Source organism: Triturus cristatus, chromosome 3_2 (assembly GCF_964204655.1).
Source record: "Triturus cristatus chromosome 3_2, aTriCri1.1, whole genome shotgun sequence".
In the NCBI taxonomy this organism is placed as follows: Eukaryota; Metazoa; Chordata; class Amphibia; order Caudata; family Salamandridae; genus Triturus; species Triturus cristatus.
Genome location: NC_140584.1, coordinates 693,551,410 through 693,578,277, shown reverse-complemented (window position 1 = coordinate 693,578,277; position 26,868 = coordinate 693,551,410). Strand labels below are relative to the sequence as shown.

The following is a 26,868-nucleotide window of genomic DNA, read 5'->3' as shown; positions in this document are numbered from 1 at the left end:
TTCAATAGCACCGGCTAAGTCTGTTACTACTGTGACCCGGGTACCATCAAAAATATTGTTGTAGTAGTTAATCAATAGTATATTATGGTCTTTGTCCTAGACAAGCCAAAGGATCTGCACAAGATCACCTACAGGTATATACTTTTTAACCACAATGGGGCGACAAATCGTTACAAGTGTGAGGAGGCCCCCTTTGGCTCTACCTATACCTCCTCCCAATGCCGTTAAGTTATAGGAGACTAATCCCTCATAATTAACTTCATCTTTACACCATGTTTCCTGGAGACATAGGATATCATGGGCATTAATAAACGTTAACCATCCCGGGTCCCTCTCCTTCGATTTCAACCCTGCCACATTCCAACAAATGATTGTAATGCCTTTACCCCTGACACGATCGCTATCCTGCATCAGGCGGTTATTTCTTCCCCCATTCTCATTTAAATTACGTGTCCCCGCATTCGGACAGTGCCCTTACATCCGCCACCAATTTAGTATCTGTTATAATGGTGATCTCTTGGGCCACAATATTATCTTTACAGGCAACCACATAGGGGCTAATAGTCTCCTGGGGTAGACACTGTCCTGCCTGATTGACTTAATCATTTGCATCCAGAGAATTTAAAGGCTGGAATCGATTTTGCATTAAAATGTCAGGGTATGGCCTATGTGTAACTGGGCAAAATCTACTTCTTCTACTCTCACGAGGGGCAATGTTAAGGTGACTATAGAAGAAAGCGAGCGGGCACACACATTATTATCAGTAATCGGTAGTGAGGCAGCTCTCAGTAATACAGTGGCAGCATGTTGAGGATGTTTAAAATTTATAATAAGTCTCCCCTAAAACTTTTCTTAGAGCTCCCTACAATACAGTTGGGAATCCACAATGTTTATTCAACCAGGAAACAGTTTTATTTTTTAAAGACTCGTGTGTTTCCTGGTAATTTCCATTCTCGGCAGGGGGGACATTAGTTAAAACTACCACATATGGTGCGCAATCAGGGGGTAGATTAGTGGCGTGCCTTCGCCTTACCTCAGTCCAGCCCTCACTTCTATCGAGTGTTGCTACAGCCTGGCTATCATTACGGGCTAGGAACTGGGCAGACGAGGGATTCTGTACATCATTCCCACTAATACCTATACCTCCCCCGGAGGGGGCAACCTGAGTATCACAATTACTTGTTAATGGAGCTGGTACGCTACCCACTTCCTCCACAGATGTTTTAAGTAGACCACCTAATCTATTAACCTCTGCGGTTAGCTGATCGATTTTTGCCGTAAGAAGTTTAATACCCTTAATCTTTAAATCAATAGTGCTTACTAAGTTTTTAATTTGTTCAGCATCCAATTTAACAGCATCATTATTTGCCGTAATATCCTCGTCCTTATCTAGGTTCTTAAGGGGGCTAACTGCTCTTTTTCGTACAGGACGTAAACCCCCGCGTTTGGTCTGAGCTTTCCTGCATGCTCTGACCACTCTAGGCACAGGGCTCGGTAGGTGCTGCACTGTGGGTTCTGTAAAATCATCTAGATCAACTAGGGTGGAGGTATTCTGCTCAGGCATTTCCCTAACAGAAACATCAAGATTATTATAGTCACTACTACTGTCGTCCAATACCAATGAAACAGATGGGGGTTGCATAATAGGTGGGGGGGGAGAACTACTTAGCCCTAACGACTGTCGCCTCTCACTATTAATTTTGCTCACAAACTCCAATAAGTAGTTATCCAAGGTGTGAGGCATTGGGGGGGCCTTTTGCTTTGACATAGTTAACAATGATCAGTAAATGAACAGAGTAAAGCTTTTCCGAATTACACACAATTGACAAACCGCCAGCTATTGGCACAGGGTTTTAAATAAACCCTATCTATATATATATATATATATATATATATATATATATATATATATATATATATATATATATATATATATATATATATACACACAAAGTTAAAATAATAAGACCTCACTGTATACGGGGCACAAGGTCAGGCCCAGCCCAGTCGCGTCCTGTCAGACTGTCCGCCCTTTGTCCGGCTCCGTTCCGCGCTGCGAAGACCGGAGGCTGTTCTTATAGGCCGGTGGGGATGGGGCTGATCTCAGCACAGGTGCGCTGGTGCACGGACTCCTGGTCCTGGGAGTCCCGTGCGTCTGAGCCTGAATGCCCCCAAAGATGTTTGTGGTCAATTGCAGCCTTCAGCGTTTGACCCCGCAGTGGAAAACCGCACCTCTGCTCCCGTTCACTTCTCCAGCGACAACAGATGAATTAATGTTTCCAACCCAATTTGATTTCTGTTGTAGCCTCCTTTTAGAATACTCGCACCACCTTGCTGAAATTCTTGTCTTCTTTCTTAACGTATACATTTTATTTATTTTCCACTAAATAGCAAATTAACGTGTTACTTCGTATCCATTGAATGTAAGTGCTGTATGTAGCAAGACGGTAAATCTCAATAGATATATTAGCCTTTGTGTAGTTTGAGGGTCAAGTAAATCTTTAATACAATCTGCTTCCCTTTTCATCTGTCTAAGAATAGTTTCCTTACTGACGTTAGTTACTGCCATTGAAAACAATTGGCCATGCCTCTGTGCTGGGAGATCATTAGGTGTAATGGGCATGAAATGTACCAGTCCTATCAATGTGACTAGATCCTCAGACACTATGAGCCATATTTACTCTTAATGTGCAGTTACTCTATAGCTGACCATTCCGCTGTATATCCCCTAACCGTTTTTCACCACTGGGATACCTTCCTTCAACCAGGTAATTGCGATTCTTATTCAACCCAATATTAAACATAAGCTTGCAAACACCTCACACCTCATGGTATTTCTGCATCATGACATTACCATCCCAAAAGTATATAGCCTGCATCCAAATTACCACACCGCAGACATGCACTGGATAGTTTGTGTAGAAAACCTTGTCAGTGAACCAAAGTTGTAACATTTTAGCAATAAGAACGGGTATTGCTAGCACACTATACCAGTTCCAGGGTGTAGGAAGCCAATGCAAATTCACGGTCAGTTGATTCAGCAAATTGTTTTACATGGATCAACGTCCTCCGATTCAACGTGGTATTACTTTCAGGCACAAACCCTACTGGTCAGGTTTCACCAGTGTCTGAACTACAGTCAGTCTGGTCGGCAATACCTTGCTCAATATTTGTGTTTACGCTTAAGAGACAGTGGTGATCAGATGAGCATTGTTTCATGTTCTTGTCTGGCTTAGTTACAACCACTATCTGTACTTCCCTCACTTAAGATTATGGAAGTCCCTCCTCCCTCTCCGTTTACCTCTAGTTGTTTATTTCTCAGGAAACCTGCATATTTGTTATACTTCAGGTGGACTGTCCATTTCTTTAGGTTTCCTGCAGTTTGTGGCTTTAATGGCCTCTAGCAGCTTCTCCTTACATGGGGGTGCTCCAAAGAGGCAAGTTCTCATCTGACCAGTGTGAAAGGGATATGTCTCTTAAATGATTCTCAGCACTTTTCCATGTAGGAGACAGCCATCCTGGATATATATCAGATAAATATCCTTGGAGGTTCTTTTATGCCCTTGTCACAACTGCCTTCCGTACATCGTTTACCATATGCAATCTACTTGTCCTCTTATAGAAGCCATGCAAATATACTAAGACAGTGGTTCCCAAACTCTTGACTCCTGAGGACCCCCACTGAATCACTACTGGAGTCCGGGGACCCCCAAGCAATTTTTACACTTTAAATTTCAAAAAATTAAAACAATAACTCGCAAAAAATACACAAACAAGTACACACCAAACAAATACTTGCATTACTAGAGCTTTTATTATTTTATCTTGAAAAATATGCAAAAATTAAAACATTTTAATGGGAAGGATGGTGCTGCATCTCGGCGACTAACTTTTCAATGTTTGGTTTTATTTCGGAAAGTTGAATCCTTAGGTCAGATTCTACATTTTGCAAGCGATTTCTGTTCTTATTTTTAAGGTACAGAATGAGGATTATCAACATCATTACACGCATTGATTGCATAATGTGCCATGCAGAAACCATTTTAAAATAAACCATTTTAAAATCAATGCAATAATTTGGAGTGGACTACACTTGCAGCCACACTTTTCATGAAACCAACCCTGACGGCGGGAATAAACCATAATGTCACTGCTACTAGCACACAAGCTGATCACTCGTCACACACTAGAAGAATTATAGAAAGGCTGCTGCTAAATCATAGCTGCCAAGGTTTCAGATTGCGGTGTGTGATATTGTCATAAATACAGTGTAATTATGAGTGACATTTCAGTGACTATGAGTGACACTTGCTCACAAGCAAAATAAAGCAATGAAGATGAGGGAAACATAAATACCAGAAACTACACCAATTTGAGCAACAAGACAGGCTAAGTTAACTGCTTCAAAGCATAAGAAACAATTCATTTATCAGACCACATTAATTCCCAACTTTTTTCTGTCGCGTTTTACTTTTCCAGCCAGAATAGCGTTTTAACCAAATGCATATTACATTTTCATGCTAGCAGTTAGTCATTTCACTTGTAACACTAAAACACTGAGCTGCCCTGCGCCTGCAGATTTACTGTGTTTGAAATATTCAGATCATGATAATATCACTCAACATTCTACAAAAGGAGTGCATGAATATGCCAACATTATAGTAAACAGACTTGGAGAGCAGCAGCACAATAGCAGTCTGTACACATTGCACTGACTGAGGAGCAAGCAGACAAGTCATAAAGTGCAAATAGGTACAAGTTACCAGGCATACGCAAATGGTCACCAAACCCAGACTGAGTGATCATAAGCTAGAAACAGAACCCTCTCAAACAGATCTAATGAGAGAGGGCAGAATCCGCCAGCAGCTTGACCTGCAGGAACGTCCGAGAGGCCTTTTTTCCAAATCTGTCCTGAATAAAACCTTATTTGTTACTATCCTCAATCTGAGACGAAATTTAAATCAAGCAAGAAAAATGGTGCACGATAAATAGCATCTGTTTTGAGTTTTTGGAGGCTAACATGCAGACTGTGGTACTTTGGTACTATAAATAGCACACTTTTCCCCTGTAAGTTTACGGCAGGTTTGACCGTCCTAAATTTTAAGAAGGGTGCAATATTTAACATACCTGGTAATTACATACTCAGTGAATACCACCCAATCACTGCGCAAACAGGGCTTACCCAGAGGTGGGACAATTCCAGCCAAATTGTAATGTATTTAGTAAGTACCAGAGGCGCAACTGGAGCCAAATTTCGTGGGGGGCAGGGGGCTAAGAAAACATTTCGGGGGGGGGGGGGGGCTGAATGTTAAGCAAAAGGCAGAGTGGAGCTGCAGAGTCTATTAGAAGGGGTGAAACAACAGTAAGGCCTCATTAACGTGCAAATAGTCTTTTAAAGACCTGTCAAGTGCTCAGGTGCAGTCGCATCCCAGCCTGACACACACACGACATAGGCAGAGTGGAGCTGATTTGGGGGTGGCTGAATCTAGTTTAAGCAAAAGTCAGAGTGGAGCTGCAGGGGCTCTTAGAAGGGGTGAAACAACAGTAAGGCCTCATTAACGTGCAAATGGTCTTTTAAAGACCTGTGAAGTGCTCGGCTGCGGTCTCATCCCGGGCTGAGGGCTGACACACACGACATAGGCAGAGTGGGGCTGATTTCGGGGGGGGGGGGGGGGGGATTGGCTGAATCTAGTTTAAGCAAACGGCAGAGTGGAGCTGCACAGGGCCGGCTTTAGTGCTGGTGGCGCCCTGTGCGACAATGTTTGTTGACGCCCCCCCCAATGACCACCTCCACCACGGATTCTCTCACCAGCACCCTTTAACAGTGACCAAGTCTCCATAACCACACACTCTCAGATGCATTGAATTAATACGAGTGTAGGCCCGGGTGTCCGAGCACTTTCCATCACACACACATTACACAGAGACAATCAATCATACGTGTGTAAATCAGTGTATAGGAAATATTACATAAGAGCCAAAGGACTGAAAGTGTAGGAGTCACATGTCATCCATACTGGTAGGCAGTATAGTTTAAGAGTGCTTGGTGTGGAGAAGCACAAACTCAGAGTCGAAAAATAAACAGCATAGTTGGGAGTTTTCTTTAATAATAAGAATCGATTTCTAGCCAAATTAACCCTTTTTGCAACATTAATCAATGTTCTAATATTGTATACTTTGCAGTGTGTATGCAGTGCAGGGTGAAAGTTAAAAGCTCACTATTCTATGTTAGGAATTTAAGTTATAAATTGCAAGTAACAAAAGGATGTCTCTTTTGAAAGCAGTAATATTTGATCTGTTTATCATACCCACTCTGTAATCTACTTGGCACACGTTCTTTGCAGCAGGCATATTAACCCTTGTCTGCACTAACTTCACAGAAGACAAAACCTCAACTATACAAAATGCTCATCTCTCTCCAGGAAGATAATTAATCACAGGAGTTTTCTTGACATTTATGTGAGGCCTGGTAATTGCCGGCGGAAATAAACGCTGCAGCAGGTGCTTCTAATCTAAAAAGCATAATAAACTTTCAAACACGGACCCAGGAAGCCAGCGGCCGGTGCGGTGGCACCGGTCGCACCGCCCTAAAGCCCACCGGCCGCTGGCTTCCTGGGTCCGTTTTTGAAAGTTTTTTATGCTTTTTAGACATTAGAAGCACCTGCTGCAGCGATTCTTTCTGCCGGCAATTACTAGGCCTCACATAAATGTCGCGTAACACCGATTGTACTCCCGTTGTGTGTGTCGGCCCTCAGCCCGGAATGAGACTCCACCCGAGCACTTCAGAGGTATTTAAAAGCCCATTTGCACGTTATTGAGGCCTTACTGTTTCACCCCTTCTAAGAGCCCCGCGCAGCTGCGGGGCTCTTAGAAGGGGTGAAACAGTAAGGCCTCAATAACGTACAAATGGGCTTTTACATACCTCTGAAGTGCTCGGGTGAAGTCTCATTCCGGGCTGAGGGCCGACACACACAACGGGAGTACAATCGGTGTTGCGCGACTGGTACACCCGGCCTACACACGGCGTCCTAATTCCCCTGGCCTTTGCCCAACAGGATTAAATGTAAAAAAATTTAAATGAACTATAAATAGATAAACACTCACGTGCTGTAGTAGTGGTGCCGGAATGCGGGTATTTAGCGAGGCGAAGCGGAGACAGGGCATTGGGCGGCAAAATGCTCCTGGGCTGGCTGCAGACGCGAGGAAAGACGCACTGCCGTGAGAGCGTGCACGTCTATAAAAAAATAAGCCAATCACCCTTCAGCTTCCCCGGCCTAAGCTGAAATGGTGATTGGCCCGCTTTTTTTTGGTCCCGCCGCCCCTGCGCTGTCATTCACAGTGCTTGTATGCGCTTCAATGCTTCTAAATATTTAAAAATAGCTGACTCGAAGGCACTCCAGTTCGCGGACCCCCTGGGACTGTCACGGACCCCTGGGGGTCCGCGGACCACAGTTTGGGAAACGCTGCTGTAGGTGATAATGCATGGATTTCACTTGGGAAAGGTAGCTGCATTGCATCAGCTCTTGGAAAGAGGTCAAAGAGCTGGAAAGTAGACTTGAGTAAAACATAAGCTAAGAATAGACACTTGCAGGGAGGCGTAAGCCGGCTGAAAGAAGCTGGTGATTGCTTACGATAGACTACAATGTTTCATACGTCTTACAGACACATGACGCAGAGGAGAAAAATCTTAGTACAGCGTTTCCCAAACTGTGGTCCGCGGACCCCCAGGGGTCCGTGACACATTCCCAGGGGGTCCGCGAACTGGAGTGCCTTCGAGTCAGCTATTTTTAAATATTTAGAAGCATTGAAGCGCATACAAGCACTGTGAATGACAGCGCAGGGGCGGCGGGACCAAAAAAAGCGGGCCAATCACCATTTCAGCTTAGGCCGGGGAAGCTGAAGGGTGATTGGCTTATTTTTTTTATAGACGTGCACGCTCCCACGGCAGTGCGTCTTTCCTCGCGTCTGCAGCCAGCCCAGGAGCATTTTGCCGCCCAATGCCCTGTCTCCGCTTCGCCTCGCTAAATACCCGCATTCCGGCACCACTACTACAGCACGTGAGTGTTTATCTATTTATAGTTCATTTAAATTTTTTTACATTTAATCCTGTTGGGCAAAGGCCAGGGGAATTAGGACGCCGTGTGTAGGCCGGGTGTACCAGTCGCGCAACACCGATTGTACTCCCGTTGTGTGTGTCGGCCCTCAGCCCGGAATGAGACTTCACCCGAGCACTTCAGAGGTATGTAAAAGCCCATTTGTACGTTATTGAGGCCTTACTGTTTCACCCCTTCTAAGAGCCCCGCAGCTGCGCGGGGCTCTTAGAAGGGGTGAAACAGTAAGGCCTCAATAACGTGCAAATGGGCTTTTAAATACCTCTGAAGTGCTCGGGTGGAGTCTCATTCCGGGCTGAGGGCCGACACACACAACGGGAGTACAATCGGTGTTACGCGACATTTATGTGAGGCCTAGTAATTGCCGGCAGAAAGAATCGCTGCAGCAGGTGCTTCTAATGTCTAAAAAGCATAAAAAACTTTCAAAAACGGACCCAGGAAGCCAGCGGCCGGTGGGCTTTAGGGCGGTGCGACCGGTGCCACCGCACCGGCCGCTGGCTTCCTGGGTCCGTGTTTGAAAGTTTATTATGCTTTTTAGATTAGAAGCACCTGCTGCAGCGTTTATTTCCGCCGGCAATTACCAGGCCTCACATAAATGTCAAGAAAACTCCTGTGATTAATTATCTTCCTGGAGAGAGATGAGCATTTTGTATAGTTGAGGTTTTGTCTTCTGTGAAGTTAGTGCAGACAAGGGTTAATATGCCTGCTGCAAAGAACGTGTGCCAAGTAGATTACAGAGTGGGTATGATAAACAGATCAAATATTACTGCTTTCAAAAGAGACATCCTTTTGTTACTTGCAATTTATAACTTAAATTCCTAACATAGAATAGTGAGCTTTTAACTTTCACCCTGCACTGCATACACACTGCAAAGTATACAATATTAGAACATTGATTAATGTTGCAAAAAGGGTTAATTTGGCTAGAAATCGATTCTTATTATTAAAGAAAACTCCCAACTATGCTGTTTATTTTTCGACTCTGAGTTTGTGCTTCTCCACACCAAGCACTCTTAAACTATACTGCCTACCAGTATGGATGACATGTGACTCCTACACTTTCAGTCCTTTGGCTCTTATGTAATATTTCCTATACACTGATTTACACACGTATGATTGATTGTCTCTGTGTAATGTGTGTGTGATGGAAAGTGCTCGGACACCCGGGCCTACACTCGTATTAATTCAATGCATCTGAGAGTGTGTGGTTATGGAGACTTGGTCACTGTTAAAGGGTGCTGGTGAGAGAATCCGTGGTGGAGGTGGTCATTGGGGGGGCGTCAACAAACATTGTCGCACAGGGCGCCACCAGCACTAAAGCCGGCCCTGTGCAGCTCCACTCTGCCGTTTGCTTAAACTAGATTCAGCCAATCCCCCCCCCCCCCCCCCCCCCCGAAATCAGCCCCACTCTGCCTATGTCGTGTGTGTCAGCCCTCAGCCCGGGATGAGACCGCAGCCGAGCACTTCACAGGTCTTTAAAAGACCATTTGCACGTTAATGAGGCCTTACTGTTGTTTCACCCCTTCTAAGAGCCCCTGCAGCTCCACTCTGACTTTTGCTTAAACTAGATTCAGCCACCCCCAAATCAGCTCCACTCTGCCTATGTCGTGTGTGTGTCAGGCTGGGATGCGACTGCACCTGAGCACTTGACAGGTCTTTAAAAGACTATTTGCACGTTAATGAGGCCTTACTGTTGTTTCACCCCTTCTAATAGACTCTGCAGCTCCACTCTGCCTTTTGCTTAACATTCAGCCCCCCCCCCCCCCCCCGAAATGTTTTCTTAGCCCCCTGCCCCCCACGAAATTTGGCTCCAGTTGCGCCTCTGGTACTTACTAAATACATTACAATTTGGCTGGAATTGTCCCACCTCTGGGTAAGCCCTGTTTGCGCAGTGATTGGGTGGTATTCACTGAGTATGTAATTACCAGGTATGTTAAATATTGCACCCTTCTTAAAATTTAGGACGGTCAAACCTGCCGTAAACTTACAGGGGAAAAGTGTGCTATTTATAGTACCAAAGTACCACAGTCTGCATGTTAGCCTCCAAAAACTCAAAACAGATGCTATTTATCGTGCACCATTTTTCTTGCTTGATTTAAATTTCGTCTCAGATTGAGGATAGTAACAAATAAGGTTTTATTCAGGACAGATTTGGAAAAAAGGCCTCTCGGACGTTCCTGCAGGTCAAGCTGCTGGCGGATTCTGCCCTCTCTCATTAGATCTGTTTGAGAGGGTTCTGTTTCTAGCTTATGATCACTCAGTCTGGGTTTGGTGACCATTTGCGTATGCCTGGTAACTTGTACCTATTTGCACTTTATGACTTGTCTGCTTGCTCCTCAGTCAGTGCAATGTGTACAGACTGCTATTGTGCTGCTGCTCTCCAAGTCTGTTTACTTTAATGTTGGCATATTCATGCACTCCTTTTGTAGAATGTTGAGTGATATTATCATGATCTGAATATTTCAAACACAGTAAATCTGCAGGCGCAGGGCAGCTCAGTGTTTTAGTGTTACAAGTGAAATGACTAACTGCTAGCATGAAAATGTAATATGCATTTGGTTAAAACGCTATTCTGGCTGGAAAAGTAAAACGCGACAGAAAAAAGTTGGGAATTAATGTGGTCTGATAAATGAATTGTTTCTTATGCTTTGAAGCAGTTAACTTAGCCTGTCTTGTTGCTCAAATTGGTGTAGTTTCTGGTATTTATGTTTCCCTCATCTTCATTGCTTTATTTTGCTTGTGAGCAAGTGTCACTCATAGTCACTGAAATGTCACTCATAATTACACTGTATTTATGACAATATCACACACCGCAATCTGAAACCTTGGCAGCTATGATTTAGCAGCAGCCTTTCTATAATTCTTCTAGTGTGTGACGAGTGATCAGCTTGTGTGCTAGTAGCAGTGACATTATGGTTTATTCCCGCCGTCAGGGTTGGTTTCATGAAAAGTGTGGCTGCAAGTGTAGTCCACTCCAAATTATTGCATTGATTTTAAAATGGTTTATTTTAAAATGGTTTCTGCATGGCACATTATGCAATCAATGCGTGTAATGATGTTGATAATCCTCATTCTGTACCTTAAAAATAAGAACAGAAATCGCTTGCAAAATGTAGAATCTGACCTAAGGATTCAACTTTCCGAAATAAAACCAAACATTGAAAAGTTAGTCGCCGAGATGCAGCACCATCCTTCCCATTAAAATGTTTTAATTTTTGCATATTTTTCAAGATAAAATAATAAAAGCTCTAGTAATGCAAGTATTTGTTTGGTGTGTACTTGTTTGTGTATTTTTTGCGAGTTATTGTTTTAATTTTTTGAAATTTAAAGTGTAAAAATTGCTTGGGGGTCCCCGGACTCCAGTAGTGATTCAGTGGGGGTCCTCAGGAGTCAAGAGTTTGGGAACCACTGACCTACAGTGAACCCTATTCAGGGGCCAGGCCCAATGCTGTAGCCCAATAAATTTGCAAGTGGGATTGTATTTCTGATGCAATTTCAGACTTGAATTGTATTTTCATTAGCGTCCACGTTAAACTCAGTGTAAGAATCCCAGGGCTATCTATATTTAAGGCTCCCTGTTTTCCGTTTTTACTGATTTTTACAGATAAAGACCGAAAACCATTTATTTTCTTGTCTGTATTTATTTTTAAATGTGGATAAAAACGGAAATTGGGTGCTCTTTGAGTGATTCTAAATACACTTTACCATGACTCTCATGCCAATAACTGTGTGTATTGATAGGTAAGCGGGTTAAAGAGAAATTTTAGTAAAGAGGCTTAAACAGCAGTAAATATGCACAAAGCTGATACTGTGCATATTTTCATATAAGTGCATTGATTTATATTCTGCGGGAGCTCATATCACTGAAACCTGGCAGGCATTCAAGCATGACTGCATATTTATTAGTTATATAAATGAGAAAATATACCAGTTTCAGCTTTATTTTTTTCACAAAATCCATAATAAATATGGATAAATACCGATCAACTTGACAAAAAATAAACATGGATAAATACAGACTGAAATGTCCCAAAAATAAATACCATAAAACCGGGAGCCCCATCTATAATCTATTCTCAATAGGGAGTGATCGAGAGATTAATAGCCATAGTATGCACCACTCTCTAGTCTCCTAATTTAGTGATATCCAACCTGCTCTGCCATGGACCTTAATAAAAAACATTTCCTCCATAAATGTTTCTTGTAAAGTACCCCTTAACAACAAACCTATCTACAGAATACTTCTATAACCGTAAATTAACCATACCAGCATGTCATAGCTTCTGTCTCAACCCACAATCCACTTTCGCAAACCAAGGTTCAGCTAAACCAGGCGTCCTTGGTTATTGAGGAATGGGCTCTATGTACTCTTAACTGAGAATAAGATTGACAATCCTTAAGGCTCCCGAGAATTGCTATCAAGAGTTCCACCAGAAGACCTTCAGCCATCTCTGTGAATCTTGGACATCAGAGATTATTCTATTCAGTCATGCCTCCTTTCCCCCATCTTTCTGTTTAGCAGAAGGGGCCCGTGTTGTAGTCTGTAGTCACAGGATATTGTCACACATTTTTGCCACTATTTTTATTATGATCTCCTCCACTGCCTGTCACCGTCACTCTATCAGCTACTATACCCATGTTGGCTGTCACTAAAGTCCTATCAATAGAGATCGTGTCTATTTTGAATCCCAGTGCTGCACCACACCAATCAAATCAACCGATGGTTAAGAGCTAGTGCCTTACTCTTTGCATGCGGAAATCAATCTCTTTGCTGTCTATAGTGTTGCAGAAGGGTAATGCATTAGGTTCTTATTCTGGGTGGCTTATCCTTCATCATTTTGTCAGTTAAGTTCTGATCTGTTATCAGTCTTTTGTTTGTAGAAAATTAGCATTGAATGAATTCTATATGACAACAGTCCATGCCTAGCCATCAACCTGATTTTTGTCCCTTTCTGGCTAACTATTTGTATTTTAAAATTTACTGAGCCAGGGTTGTGGAATTTAATAAAATATCTACTTGTCCATGGGGCAGGTTGCTTCATAAATCAACTTGTCCTGTAACAAAATCCAATTTCCTTTGGTGCCATGTAGTGTGGCAACAAATTATGGCAGCAATTTCGTTATATAAGAGCTCTAGTATAGCCTCTCTGATTATGCTAGGGCTCATACCATAGTAGTGTTCTAATACTTGCAATCCCCTTGTGTTGCCATGTTTTGCAGCGTGAATCTTTCTGGATTCACTATGCTCTGCATTATTCCGCGATCTTGTGGTTGGGTCCGGATTCATAGTCCTTTTTTTTTTTTTTTTTTTTGTAGCCCAGGTGGGCGGCGACTACCCACCATTTGGTGTGCTTCCTGCGGAAGTCCCACCTTTGGGGCGCCATCTTCAGATTCTTTTTTCCGCCGTTGGGTCTGGATCGTCATCGGGAAGCTCCAGAATTACAATCGAAGGAAGAAGAAAAAAAAGCGAGTTTCGTCGATAAATACTAAGAAGATATCACAGGAAAGGAAGAGATTTCATCAGGAGCGCGAAGAAAGGAGGTTCTTCGCCTTTTTCTTGGACGACCTTGGAGAATGCGCACTCAGAGGCCCTGAGCGCAATGGACAAAACGCCATTCAAGTTCTGCCCAAACTGCCACCACAAGTTCGCGCAGAAGGACCAGCATCCGGTCTGCAACCTCTGCCTACCGGTCGAACACCAGAGTAAGGACTGCAACGCCTGCTCAGCCTTCGCGCCTAAGACGCTCCGGGTGAGAGATCGGCAGAGAAGAGCCAACGCCAGCATGGATGGCAAGGGTAAGGCCCCGTCGCTCTACGATCTGGGCCTCTCCACGGACGATGAGGACAACGTCGCCGAGGCAGCCGAAAACTTCACGGTCGTAGAGACCGACAAGAAAAAAGACTAGGTAAGAATCGTCGAGCGCAAAACAGAAAATACCTCAAACACGAGGGTGACTCGAGAAAATCAGAGTCAAAGTCCACGAAGGCAACCCCGGCGCCGAAAACTTCGACTAACGGGGGAAGCATGGACAAGAGGCCGAGCGGATCCTTCGAAAAGGACTCCCTGGTGCCGAAAGACGCCGAAAAGCAAGGGTCGTCGAAGACAACCCAGGAAACAGGACGATCGACGCAGAAAGAACGGTCGACGTCGACGCAAGTTTCGACAAAGACCCGCGGTCGACGCCGAAAGCATCTCCGAGATGGAGAAAAAGAGGCGGCTCGAGGCCGAAATGGAGAACATCCTTCAGAGGAAGAAGGAGTTCGACGCCAAGATGAAGGAGTTCAAGTTTCCAACGGTTCCACCGACGGAAGTCGTCGAGGACGAATTCGACACCGAGGGGCTGACGAGGGATCTCGAAGAGGAAGACGAGACCTATTATGACGGCGAAGCCGAGGAAGAAGACCAGCAGTCGTTCTACGGCTCGGCGCCATCTACCAGCCACGACAACGAATGGCAGGATCTCGACACCGAAAACCCGGAGGAGCCCGTGGACACGTACCCTTCGAGGCCTTCGCCGCCCGACGACATCGGGGTGTACAATATGGTGGTCAGGAGCGCAGCGACAGCCTTCGGCGTCAAACTCGACGAAGAGAAGCCGAAAGCCGATTTTTCTCCTCGAGACCCTGCTCCCCATCCAGACGAGGAGCCAATTCCTCCCCATGCTACAAAGTGTGATGAATCAGGGGAGAGAAGCCTTCAAGGAACCAGCGACCTGCCGTTCGATCACGCCCAGGACGGAGAAGAAGTATAAGCACTCTTCCCTGGACCCCCCCTTACATCCAAGGTAGCGTTACCGCCGACTCCATCATAGCTTCCACGGCCAGGAGAAGGGCCAACGTACCAGCAACTTCGGGCCCACCACCTGATAAAGAGAGCAGGAGGATAGACCTCACAGGAAGAAAGGTCGAGAGGAACGCCGCAATGCACTGGCGCATGGCGAATTCCAATGCACTCCTCAATAGGCACCAGTACCAGCACTGGGACGAGATGGGGGAGATAGTAAAACACCTCCCCGAAGAATACCGCCAGAGAGCCTCGCGCCTGGTAGACGAAGGCAAAAACATCGCCAACTCCTGTATAAAGACGGCGTTGGACGGGGCAGAGACTTCAGCAAGACTAATGGCCATAGGGGTCACCGAGAGAAGGCATGCATGGCTCAGAATCTCGGGATTCAAACCGGAGGTGCAGAACAAGATCCTTAGCACCCCCTTCAACGGAGAGACACTGTTCGGAGCAACAGTAGACGAGAAACTCACCCAGCTGAAAAAAGAAAACGAAACGGCGAGGTCCATGGGGGCCCTACAGCTGAGGGGAATGAGGCGAGGCAATCCCTCGAGGAGACCCTACGGTAGGGGAGGAAGCCAACAGGGGGCGTCGCACCAGACGTTCCAGCAGGGTGAAAGTCACGGACAACAAGGTCAACAAAAGCAAAACTGGCAGTACCAACCTCGGGGCCAGTCCTTTCGGGGGAGAGGGAACGGACGTGGCCAGAGGAGGAGAGGGGGTGACCAGCCCTCATCAAAGTGACTCAGCACGCAAGAGGACGCCTACCCTCGACATGCCCCCAAGGGTGAGGCGCAAAAAAGTAACATCAGTGGGAGAGAAGATTCAAGAGCCTACGAGCATACAACACCAGTAGGCGGAAGACTGAGGTTCTACCTTCAGGAGTGGCGGCGTATAACCACAGACAAGTGGATACTGAGCATCATGCAGTACGGATACTGCGTAGATTTGGAGAAAAGACCTCCAAACAGGAAACCAAAGGGAAGACAGAGATCGGCTCAAGAACTGGCCCTACTCAGAGAAGAAACACGGAAACTTCTAGAAAAGAGAGCCATAGAGGCAGTGCCGTTCAGAGAACGCAACAAGGGGGTCTACTCAAACTACTTTGTGGTCCCGAAAGTAGACGGAAACCTCAGACCCATCCTGGACCTGCGTTTCCTAAACAAGTTCATCAAAACGCAGAAGTTCAAAATGACTTCGCTGCAGGAGGTGCTGCCCCAAATAAGAGACGGGGACTTCATGGTCACCGTGGACCTCAGGGATGCCTACCTGCACATCCCAATAAACAGAAGACACAAGGGCCTTCTAAGGTTCAACATCGACCTGGAACACTACCAGTTCACAACCCTGGCCTTCGGATTAAAATCGGCGCCAAGGGTCTTTACAAAATGCCTGTCGGCGGTCGCGGCCCACCTACGAAGGCAGGGAATCCATGTCTACCCCTACTTAGACGACTGGCTGGTCAAGGCAAACTCACGCGAGAAGTGCGAGAGGCACGCGTAACACTCTCACGAATCTGGGGTTCTCGATTCACTGGGGGAAGTCATCGCTGGAACCGGAGCAGGTGAAGATTTTCCTGGGGGCAAAAATCAACTCCCTGAACAGTACTGTAGTGCCCAGCGACAGGAGGACAGATGCCCTACTGAAGGAGACACGGCTCTACCAGAAGGGGCGAGCTCTGACAGTGAGGTCAGTGAGCAAGATGATGGGGATGATGGCGTCGTGTATCCAGCTGGTGCCGAATGTACGCCTGCACATGAGACCATTCCAGGAATGGCTACAACAGCAATGGTCACAAGCAAACGCAAGTTGGGAGGATCTAGTGGTTGTTACGCACGCAGTGCAGGAGGAGATAACTTGGTGGAACAGAGACAACATGACAGCAGGGAGAAGCCTGACACCACCAATCCCAACAATGACCATTACCACGGACGCATCGCAAAAGGGATGGGAGCGCACATTGACAACCTCAGAGTGAGGGGTCTGTGGGCTCCAGCAGATGCGGTTCGCCATATCAATTACCTCGAGTTGAAAACAGTCCTGCTAGCCCTGAAGGCATTCCAGAGGCACCTGTACAACCAGAGGGTGTTGGTTCAAACAGACAACACCACGGCAATGTTCTACATCAACAAACAAGGGGGGACACAGTCGTTCCCTCTCTCCTCTCTGGCTCAGGAGATTTGTAGATGGGCCATACCTCTCAGGATAGATCTACTGGCAATTCACCTACCGGGGAAGGACAATGTGGAGGCAGACTGGCTAAGCAGGCAGACCTCTGCATCGCACGAGTGGGAGCTCAATGGCCAGGAAACGGAGAAGCTTTTCCGGAGATGGGGAACTCCCACAATAGACCTATTTGCAACACGCCAAAATGCCAAAGCTTCGCGTAGACAACCAGATCAGCAATCCCAGGGAAATGCCCTATGGATAAGCTGGTCGAGGACATTTGCCTACGCCTTTCCACCGATACCCCTGTTGCACAGAGTGCTCGACAAGTGCAGAACCAGCAACATGACTCTGATCCTAGTGGCTCCGCAGTGGGCAAGGCAGACATGGTTCTCACAAATTCAAGAAATGGCACAAGGCAATCCATACAGGTTCGAGAGGAGGAAGGACCTGCTCTCAATGCAAAACGGAGAGGTCCTGCACTCAGAGCCAGAGACCCTCAACCTGGCGGCATGGCTCCTGAAGACCTAGAGTTCGCACACCTAAGATTGCCTCCGAGCACTATGCGAGTGCTACGGGAGGCAAGGAAACCAACTACACGTAAATGCTACAGCGCAAAATGGAAGAGATTCACTGTGTGGTGCAGGAAAAAGGGCCTGCAAAACAGAATGACAAGAGACTCAACAGTACTGAGGTACCTCACACACCTTCTGAAGAGTAACCTCTGCTCGAGCTCCCTAAGGGTACACCTAGCGGCAATCGTTGCCTACACCAGAGGTGAAAAGGGTGGAAGTTTCTTCACCTCGCAGGTGGTGAAGAGATTCATGGAAGGAGCCAAAAGAAAGGCCCCCCCCCCCCCCCCCGAAAAGGTTGCCGCCGCCGGCATGGAATCTAAACGTGGTTCTGACGGAGCTCATGAAGGCACCGTTTGAACCCATTCACAAAGCCACACTGCAAATGTTGACGATGAAAACGGTCTTTCTAGTGGCCATAACCTCACTACGCAGGGTGAGCGAGCTTCAAGCACTAACGCTACAGGAACCCTACATTCAGATTCACAAGGACAGAGTAGTCCTGAGGACGGACCCACACTTCATGCCCAAGGTGGTGTCGGCGTTAAACATGAATCGGAGTATTCAGATACCAAGTTTCTTCCAAAACCCGACTTCAAACGCAGAAAAGGCCCTGCACACCCTCGACGCAAGAAGAGCGGTGATGCACTACATTGAGAGAACCAAGGAACTCAGGAAGTCGAAGCAGCTGTTTGTGTCCTTTGCTACTAGCTTCATGGGTAGGCCAGTAACTAAGGGCACCATCGCCAGGTGGATTGCCCTCACTATTCAATTCTGCCACAAACAGGCTGGACAGGAGCTAGCGGAGGGGCCTCAGGCTCACTCCACAAGGAAGAAGGGGGCCACCGTTGCCTTCCTGGCGAACACGCCCATCCAGGACATATGTCTCGCGGCAACTTGGGCATCTGTGCACACGTTCACGAAACACTACTGCGTGGACATTCAGATGAACAAGGAAGCACAGGTTGGACAGAAGGTGCTTCAACACATTTTCAACGACCAACGCTCATCTACCACCCAGCCGCCACAAAATTAGGAAAACCGCTACAAAGTCTATGCACAGCATAGTGAATCCAGAAAGATTCACGCTGCAAAACGAATAGTTTCATACCTGTCGGTGTAGTTTTGCAGCTTGAAGATCTTTCTGGATTCACTAGCGAACCCACCCACCTCCGCCAGGAAGATGAGGCTGGAGGAAGAGGGGGTAAAGTGGAAAAGATCAAAAGAAATGAAAACGTACAGAAAAAATGAACAAGAAGCATTAATCAATCGCCTAGGGTTAAAAAAAAAAAGGGAAAGGAAAAAAGAACCCGAAGATGGCGCCCCAAAGGTGGGACTTCCGCAGGAAGCACGACGACGTCACGGGAGGTGCACCAAATGGTGGGTCGTCGCCGCCCACCTGGGCTACAAAAAAAAAAACAAAAAAAAAACAAAAAAGACTACGAATCCGGACCCAACCACAAGATCGCGGAATAATGCACAGCATAGTGAATCCAGAAAGATCTTCAAGCTGCAAAACTACACCGACAGGTAAACTATTCGTTTCCACAGATCTACATACTGGGGCTGGAGGTAGTAGTAAGCAATATTTCCAGGGTTAGAATGCCCTTTTGAGTCTGTGCAAACCTACTAACTTGCATGTTTTAAGGTTTTTCAACAACTCTTCTGTAATCTTTTCCCGTACAGAGAAATGTTGGAAATATTCTCCTGACAATGGCAGATGTAAACTTTCTTCTAGAGTTGAGAAAAAAAGTGGTTGGAGGGAAAGCGAACATGCAAACACTCAGATTTTCGCATGAGTAAATCTACACATGCATATTTGCTCATGCTAAAATGCAATTCACAAATATTTTCTAGGAGTACTATTTCTTGTCATACTTCTATAAATTCTTGAGAGTTCACGAAAGCCGTATAGCTGCACTTAATGCAAGGACATGTCACGAGGCGCATTTTTGAGACTTTCTTTAATTGGGCCCCTAATTTGGTCTGGCATTGACCATGACTTTTTGCGTTTATTAAAATTCTGTCTCTCTCTCTGTATCCGCTGACTTCACTGGGTGACAGCATTCTGCTCTTTCACAAGGAGCATAACTGTATAAAAAGTTGTTTTGTTCAGTGCCAGTAACTACTGTGGCAGTGTGTGCTTTTTGAGACCAAAAACTATTTTTTGCTTTTGCCAATGTTTGTTATAATGGTGAGGGCTCAGCAGCTCACACCAATAAGGTTTTACAAAAACCATGCCAAAACAAGTTACAAATCAACAAAACTAAAAAGCTGACCACCAATTTCAGACTTGTTGACTTGGCCAATGCTCGTTTATTTTTGTTTCCCATAATCTTATTGAAACTGGTTACATTTATTTTCCATTATGAATATTTTTGGGAAATACTAGCATGCATGTTACTAAATGATGCTGCAAAGAAATGGTACCTGAAATTTTACAGTAGTTTCACTAAATGTTTTTTTTTTCTGCTTTAATTTTTTCATGAACCTTTTATTTTGAGAGCAAAGAATCCTCAATGTTGCTTCGAAGCTTCTGCAGATATTTGCATCCAATCTGAGAACGTTCTGGGAGCATTATACATAGCCTCATATTGCTAAACTTTGAAAAAGTGTGTACACATTTCTATACTGGAACCACTGCCAGTAGTGCAGTCAGAGCTTATAACATTTTACTTAGATCGCTCATCCTAATAAAGGCTTTCAATGAATGCACCATAAATACTATTTGGACAAAAATATTACCTTAACTTCAGACAATGCTCTTCCCTGATTCATAACGTGGTACTACAAACTGGCAGCCAAAGGGTTTGTGCTGCAGGGGGTTGGGCCAGCTTGTACCAAGGACAAAATACATATGAAAACTTGTTGCCTTTGACCCCAAACAATATGTCCTGGGCGTCGGGCTATAGGAATTTCACATCCCTGCAGAGCGCACAACTCTCTCCCCCCCCCCCCCCCCCCCCCCCCCCTCAAAGGGATATCCAGGCGCTATCCAGTCAATTACTGGATCTGAAAGAGACCTAAAGAGAATACAGCAATGTTAATGTCCACAAACTGGGTTGATTAAGCAGTTCCTGAGGGAGCATATTCCAATGGGTGGAGATTAAAAGGTTAAAGGAGTGTCCACTCATCCAGGAGTTCTTATTTTATTCTTTTCCAAGCTATCAATGCCTTAGTGGCTGATCTAAGATTCCGGTTGGGTTTATCGAAGTTGACTTAGTTTAGTAACATCATGGGGCCATTCTCATAAAGTGCTGTGCGTGTGGATAATAGCTTAAAAATGGCTCGTTCGAAGACTGGTAACCAATGAAGCTGGCGAAGGTAAGGTGATGCTGAACTGTGTTTGCCTTTATTACAAATTTGTTTGGCTGCTGGGTTTTGAACAGCTGGGAGGCTTGAGAACAGATAATCAGCCGTTAACAAATAATGCATTGCCATAGTCCATCCTACTTGGAATTAAAGCTTGGATTATATTTTTTCTCCAAGCTACTGGGATCCATCAGAATGGTATCCTGATAATGCATAATAGTCTGAAATGGGTCCCTCGAGCTCTGGTTACTTGTTCTTGTAGGGACAATGTGTTATTAAGAAAACCCACACTTTTTTACCACCTTCTTGGGTGTGGGTGCCGGGCCCAATTTAGCTGGCCATCATAGCTCATTCCAAAGTTTTTCAGTACCGCCAAACGATAACATTTCAGATTTGTCACATTTTGTTTCAGACATTGAGCATGCAACAATTCTGCTACCTCCGACAGGCACTCAACCAAACTGTTATTTCATTACACTTATCAGTAGAGAAGTTGAGTGTCGATTTACAGAATGACTTCAAATCTTTTTTCCCCACAATATTAGCTAGTGGTGCCAATTATATATTGAACATTGTCAAAGAAGAGCCCTACAGGACTCCACAATGCAGGTCTTTGCAACTTGATTTAAAAAGAGGCAGCTGCACAAATTTATATCTGTTATTTAGAAAGTAGTAGAAACCGTGTAAGGTGGCTGAATATAGACCAATTTCATGCAGCCATTCTTCATTCGGACAGTTAAGTCCATAAGCTTCTCCCTACTATTATTTCCATTGAACTGTAGAAGTTGTGATAAGTGAAGTATCTCTATAAATCTATCATGGTACCATACTCAAACTTTTTTGAGTAAGCTGCTAGGCCTCCTTGCAGTATTTTTATTTTATTTTGTACCACTTGTAGCGCAATTCATATGAAAAAATATATGTAATTAAAAATGAAACCTATTTATTTCCAAAATGGGCACAAGATGCGGAGTTCAAAAGCAGGGTTTATTTGTACAACTCCAAAATTGTGGGTACCCATACTAGCATATGAATTGGAGTAAGTTTCTCAGAATGTCTTTCTTACATACAGGCTTACTTTTTGAAGGCACTAATGCAGAGAAATACAATTGGTAATAACATCTATTCTATGTTCCCCTAAGTCTCCTGATAAAAATGGTACCTCACTTGTGTGGTGTGTGTTAAGGGCTAGTACCCATGACTGGAAAGGCCCCAAAACGCTACATGGATACATACAATTTTTCCACTGAAATCTGACTTTTTTTTTTTTTTGCAGTGTGCCTACTTGTGGATATTGGGCCCTAGCTCAGCCGGCACCTAGGGAAACCTAGCAAACGTGTAAATTTTGTAAAACTAGACACCTAGGAGAATCCAGAGTGAGTAACTTGTGTTGCTCCCACCAAGTTTTCCTACATAGAATCCCTTGCAAACTTTAAATACAAACACATTTTCTTCACATTGCTGTGATGGAAATTTCTGGAATCTGTGGGGTGCCTCAAACTACTTTCTACACAGTATTGCCCTAACTCGTCTGATAAAAATGGTCCTTCACTTTTGTAGGTGGGGCAAGCGCCCGCGACAGGGAAGACCCAAAAAGTATTGTGGAGACATCAAGAGGAATTATTACAAAAAGATCTGGATTTGAAAGGGGAACACCTGCATTTTCTGTCTTGAGCTTGGCGGTCATCTTGGGAAACCTATCAAACTCTGACATTTCTGAAAACTAGACACCAAGAGGAGTCAAGAGTGGTGGTGTGTGTATCCCCCAATGTTTTCTTATCTCCTGCAAACCTCAAATGGCGCTAAAATAAAAATTTCCCCCCTCACATTTTTGTGTGGGAAAGTTGTGAAATCACCAGGCTGACACAAATTTCATACAACCCATGGCTCCCTAAGTCTCCCAATGAAAATGGTACCTCACTTGTATGGGTGAGCCAAGTGTCTGTGGCAGAGACTAGTCTAAAACCTATTGTGATGGTAACTGTGGTAGGTGTACTAATTATTCCTGTCGTCTGCAACCATGCAGGGAAACCTGTAAAACCCAGACATTTCTGGCAGACATCCAGGGGAGTCCAGGGAGGTGGTGTTTATGGGCCCTTCCCTGTCACGGGCATTCGGCTAGCCCACATCAGTGAGGTAACATTTTTAGGTCTCCCCTGAGCCAGCGCATGCGCTGGTCTGCGAGACATTTAGTTAGGGCTTTTAAAAGTGCTGCCACACAGCCTAGCGCTTGCGTTCACGCACACGCGCAGCCGGCAGCTTTCAGCGCCCTGGCCTCCTTCTTTCGCACGCACCACTCGCGTGTTTTGTTTTTTCTTCTGCGTGTGAGCACGTAACACCCGGGCTTGTTTTTTTTTTTTTGTTTCTCCTACAAGTTTCCTTACTTTGACACATTAAGAGTGGCTGTGATTAATATTCTTGCACTCTGAATGTGTTCACTTGTGGTGGTGATTAAATTCATCAGGGTCACTGGCAAGCAGCAAAACTCAAACTGTTCGGTTAAATGCTAAACAGGCAAGGTGGGTCAGCTTTTCGTCATCTGATTTTCAACCAAACGAACAGCATGACATTAGTTCCCCATAACACTTACAAGAAAGCGTTCGGATGAGAAGTGCAGAGTGTGAAGACCTGCATGTAGCATTTCGCAAATCTGATTTACTCGGATACATCTTTCATGTTTTTATAGCTGACTGTCCTGATGGGATGTGTCACCTTTGACATGCTTTAAGCAATAAATCTACTTAACTCGGTTTCTGCTGCTGAGAAATGTAACTAAGTTGCCTTTCTTACAATAAGCTGCTCTCGATTTTCTCATAGATGCATTCAAATTAGGTCTCGCCTTTGGGACCTTAAGTGTTTAGTTATCCAGCACAATATCCTTGGTGCAACTACAACTGTTGCATGGCTAAACACTTATAAGGTCCCAAAGATGAGACCTATTGGCTATGCCAATGCTTGTTCTCAGACGTTTGGGAATGCTGGGTGCTAAGAATTTGTGCCGGCCCAGTAATCCCACAAATTTCCCACACAAATGCGATGAAATATTTTTTTCTTTTTCCAATGAATCAAATTTACAAGGACTTATTGGCAGGTAACCTTTTGGGATCCACTTGAAGCATACCACATATTATTCCCTTAGTGACCAGTTTCCAAAAAGATGAGGGCAGAAGGTGTTCTCTACAGAGAGAGTATGCACTGACAGTAAAAAGCATAAAAACAGCATTATTGTACACCCATCCACTAGTCAATCACAGGCATACTGGTTGGATATTTTACGAGGGTAAGTAAATGGTTAATAACAAAGACCTCCTTCACAAATGACTTTACGAAATAAAATCCACTAAAGTCATTGTTAGTAATTTTAACATCAGAAGAGAGAACCAGTTACTTGCAGCTCGTGAGCTGTAAAGCCATGTCAAAGCATGTCACACGTCTTTCATGCGTTAGACACCAAAAAGCATTCACATTACCAGCTGCAGGCCCATACCAGTCACCCCACCAAACACCCATACCTCAGACTACTTACAAACGCTCCTCAATCAAGTTAATACATATAGTGATTATCAGCCACCAACACACCACCAGCCAGATGCAATAATTGTTTGAAGGGAATAAAAGCAGTCAAAATTATACCCCAGTAACAGGGAGTGACCCTCCCCTTGGGGGCATATTTGCATAAAAATATGAATATGGCCGATCAGGGGGGGGGGGGGGGGGGGATGGGGGCTAAAAACAATCCCCATAATGGGTAGTGAACCTTGCTCAAAAGGCTGCTTCCCTCAACTAAAAGAAAACTCCCTAGTGGCTAGTAGTGGATTCCTGCTTTGGGATAGTCGTCCTGCAGGGATTCAGTATGGAAAAGTACCATTAGAAATTCTCCCCTGTCCAAAGATACGTCTTCCGTATGCTTCAGTGCACAGGAGATATGCCCCTAGCACCAAAGCAATGAAAGTAAAATTTCACTGTCCATGAAATGACGTTAACACACCATACGCTCCGATTGTCATTACATTCAGGGAAAAAAATGCCTCTGCCTAGGGAAGCTCTTACCCACCTCCTGAGGCCAAAAAAGAGAAATCGCTCTGGTGTGAGCACCAAAGGGATTTCCTGTCTCGTGTGCAAGGACAGGGACTTCAGTCCTCACTGTATTTCCTGTGTGTGCAGGGCACAGTGCAGCTCCCTGTGCCATTGTCTCGGCCGTAACGCTTCGCCACCTTCCAGTCCATGGTGCTGGGATATACCTGCATCCTGCTTCCTTTTGCTAAAATGTCCAACTGCACTTTGACTGCCACTCTCACCTAGGCCTCCATTCTTAGTACTTCTGTAACACAAGTCTAGTCACAGAAACCAAATCTCTGGTCTTGTGCTATTTGCAGATGCATTCCCTCTGCTGCTCAGGTAAGTCTATCCAGAACAGCCTTTAGCAACATTTTACAGCAACCCAGACTCCAGCCAGGCATAGGCGATTGCAGAATGTCTTTTCTTTGAGACTGTGTCCATATTACAGGATGGTTGTCAATCTGACATGCAGTATAATGTAAGATGGGGATTACTAGAGTTGAAGCAACACAAAACTATGTGCACTTGTACAGCTTGAAAGCTAAGTCCACTGAAATTCTCACCTTTCTAGTCACTGGAAAAAGCACAAGGTAAAGGACTGGTTGTCTTTACAAAGTGGAAAGAGCTCTGGTATTTGTATATAATAATGTACCACATTGTCGTATTCATTAGTGGCTTAATTACACCGCTGTTAAAGCAGCTGTGGGATCAGCTAAATACAGTGGCCCTGACCATAGTTAGTTTCTCTACAGCTGGATAGATGGGTTAAACCTGGCTAGTGTTGGTAAACAGTGAGCCAAGTAAAATTGAGCATGGATAAGGCATTAATGAGCAAGAACATTCAGTGACACTGGCAGACGCAGAACCATAAAATAACGCTGGTGACATTTGCAAAACCATGATGGTAAAATTGCATCACTGAACTGGCATTGTACTCTTCAGTAATATAGTAGGGAAATTTCCACTATTATCTCGAGTGATAGGATTGATGGGGGTTGGTAAGAGTTTTGCTGTACGAAAATATACACTGCCAATTTTCTTGTTTCTATTTACCATCAGTGTGTAAGTGTGATGTGTTTTGTTAAATGTTTTTGCCCGGACCCTAATGCTACTTGTTAATCTTGTATTCACATCTAGAGCGGGGAAATACAACCAGTAAGTGTTAAAGTCGGTGACAAGATTCTACTGCCAGAATATGGAGGTACCAAAGTTCTATTGGATGACCAGGTTTGTGCATGTTACTTTTTTGAAACTTTTTTTTAGTACTAAATGTGTACGTTTTCCTGGAAAAACTAATTTCTGAATCTTCCTTTACAGGAATATTTCTTAATTCGAGACTCCGATATTCTTGGGAAATACACTGAGTGATATCGATGGGACTGCCGCGGTTATGAAGATGTGCATTCCAGATTGTTATTAAAATAGATATTTCTTGTATATAATGTCAATTTTTTCATGTAATGCTCTTGGGGAAATAAATCATTGTTGGTAACATCAGACTCCTGAAAGTGTGTGTTAAAATAGTTGTCATTGGTCAAACAAACCAGTGCTTTTTGGTATCTGTTTGACACTAACATAATAAATATGTAACACATTTGAGCAATCTGTTGTAGTCAATTAAAAACTAACTGTGGTGTCTGTATAGATCACCATGATTTGACATCGGACATTTTTGTTAAAACAATTTCCAATAATTTGTGTCCATGCTGGTGCTTTTCAATCTGTTGAACTATTCTCATGTGCTGCAAGGTTTTGAATTTGTTTGAATATTTTTTTGCTGCTTATTCTGGATTTTCTTAAATGCCTCTTTAAAATATGTACATTTCATATCTCCAAGCAAATAGTAGATTATTCTATTCCATGT

The 26,868-nt window shown here is 44.5% G+C and overlaps 1 protein-coding gene across 1 annotated transcript in view; it reads left to right on the top strand.

Moving 5' to 3' along the window:
- HSPE1 (heat shock protein family E (Hsp10) member 1) overlaps window positions 1–26,496 on the top strand; it is a 43,845-nt gene extending 17,349 nt beyond the window's left edge. Inside the window, exons 3-4 of the mRNA XM_085648745.1 lie at window positions 26,142–26,231; window positions 26,322–26,496. Of these exons, the coding sequence (XP_085504871.1) occupies window positions 26,142–26,231; window positions 26,322–26,372 (141 nt within the window). The 3' untranslated portion in view covers window positions 26,373–26,496. The remainder of the gene's footprint in view (window positions 1–26,141; window positions 26,232–26,321) is intronic.
- The last annotated feature ends 372 nt before the right edge of the window (window positions 26,497–26,868 follow it).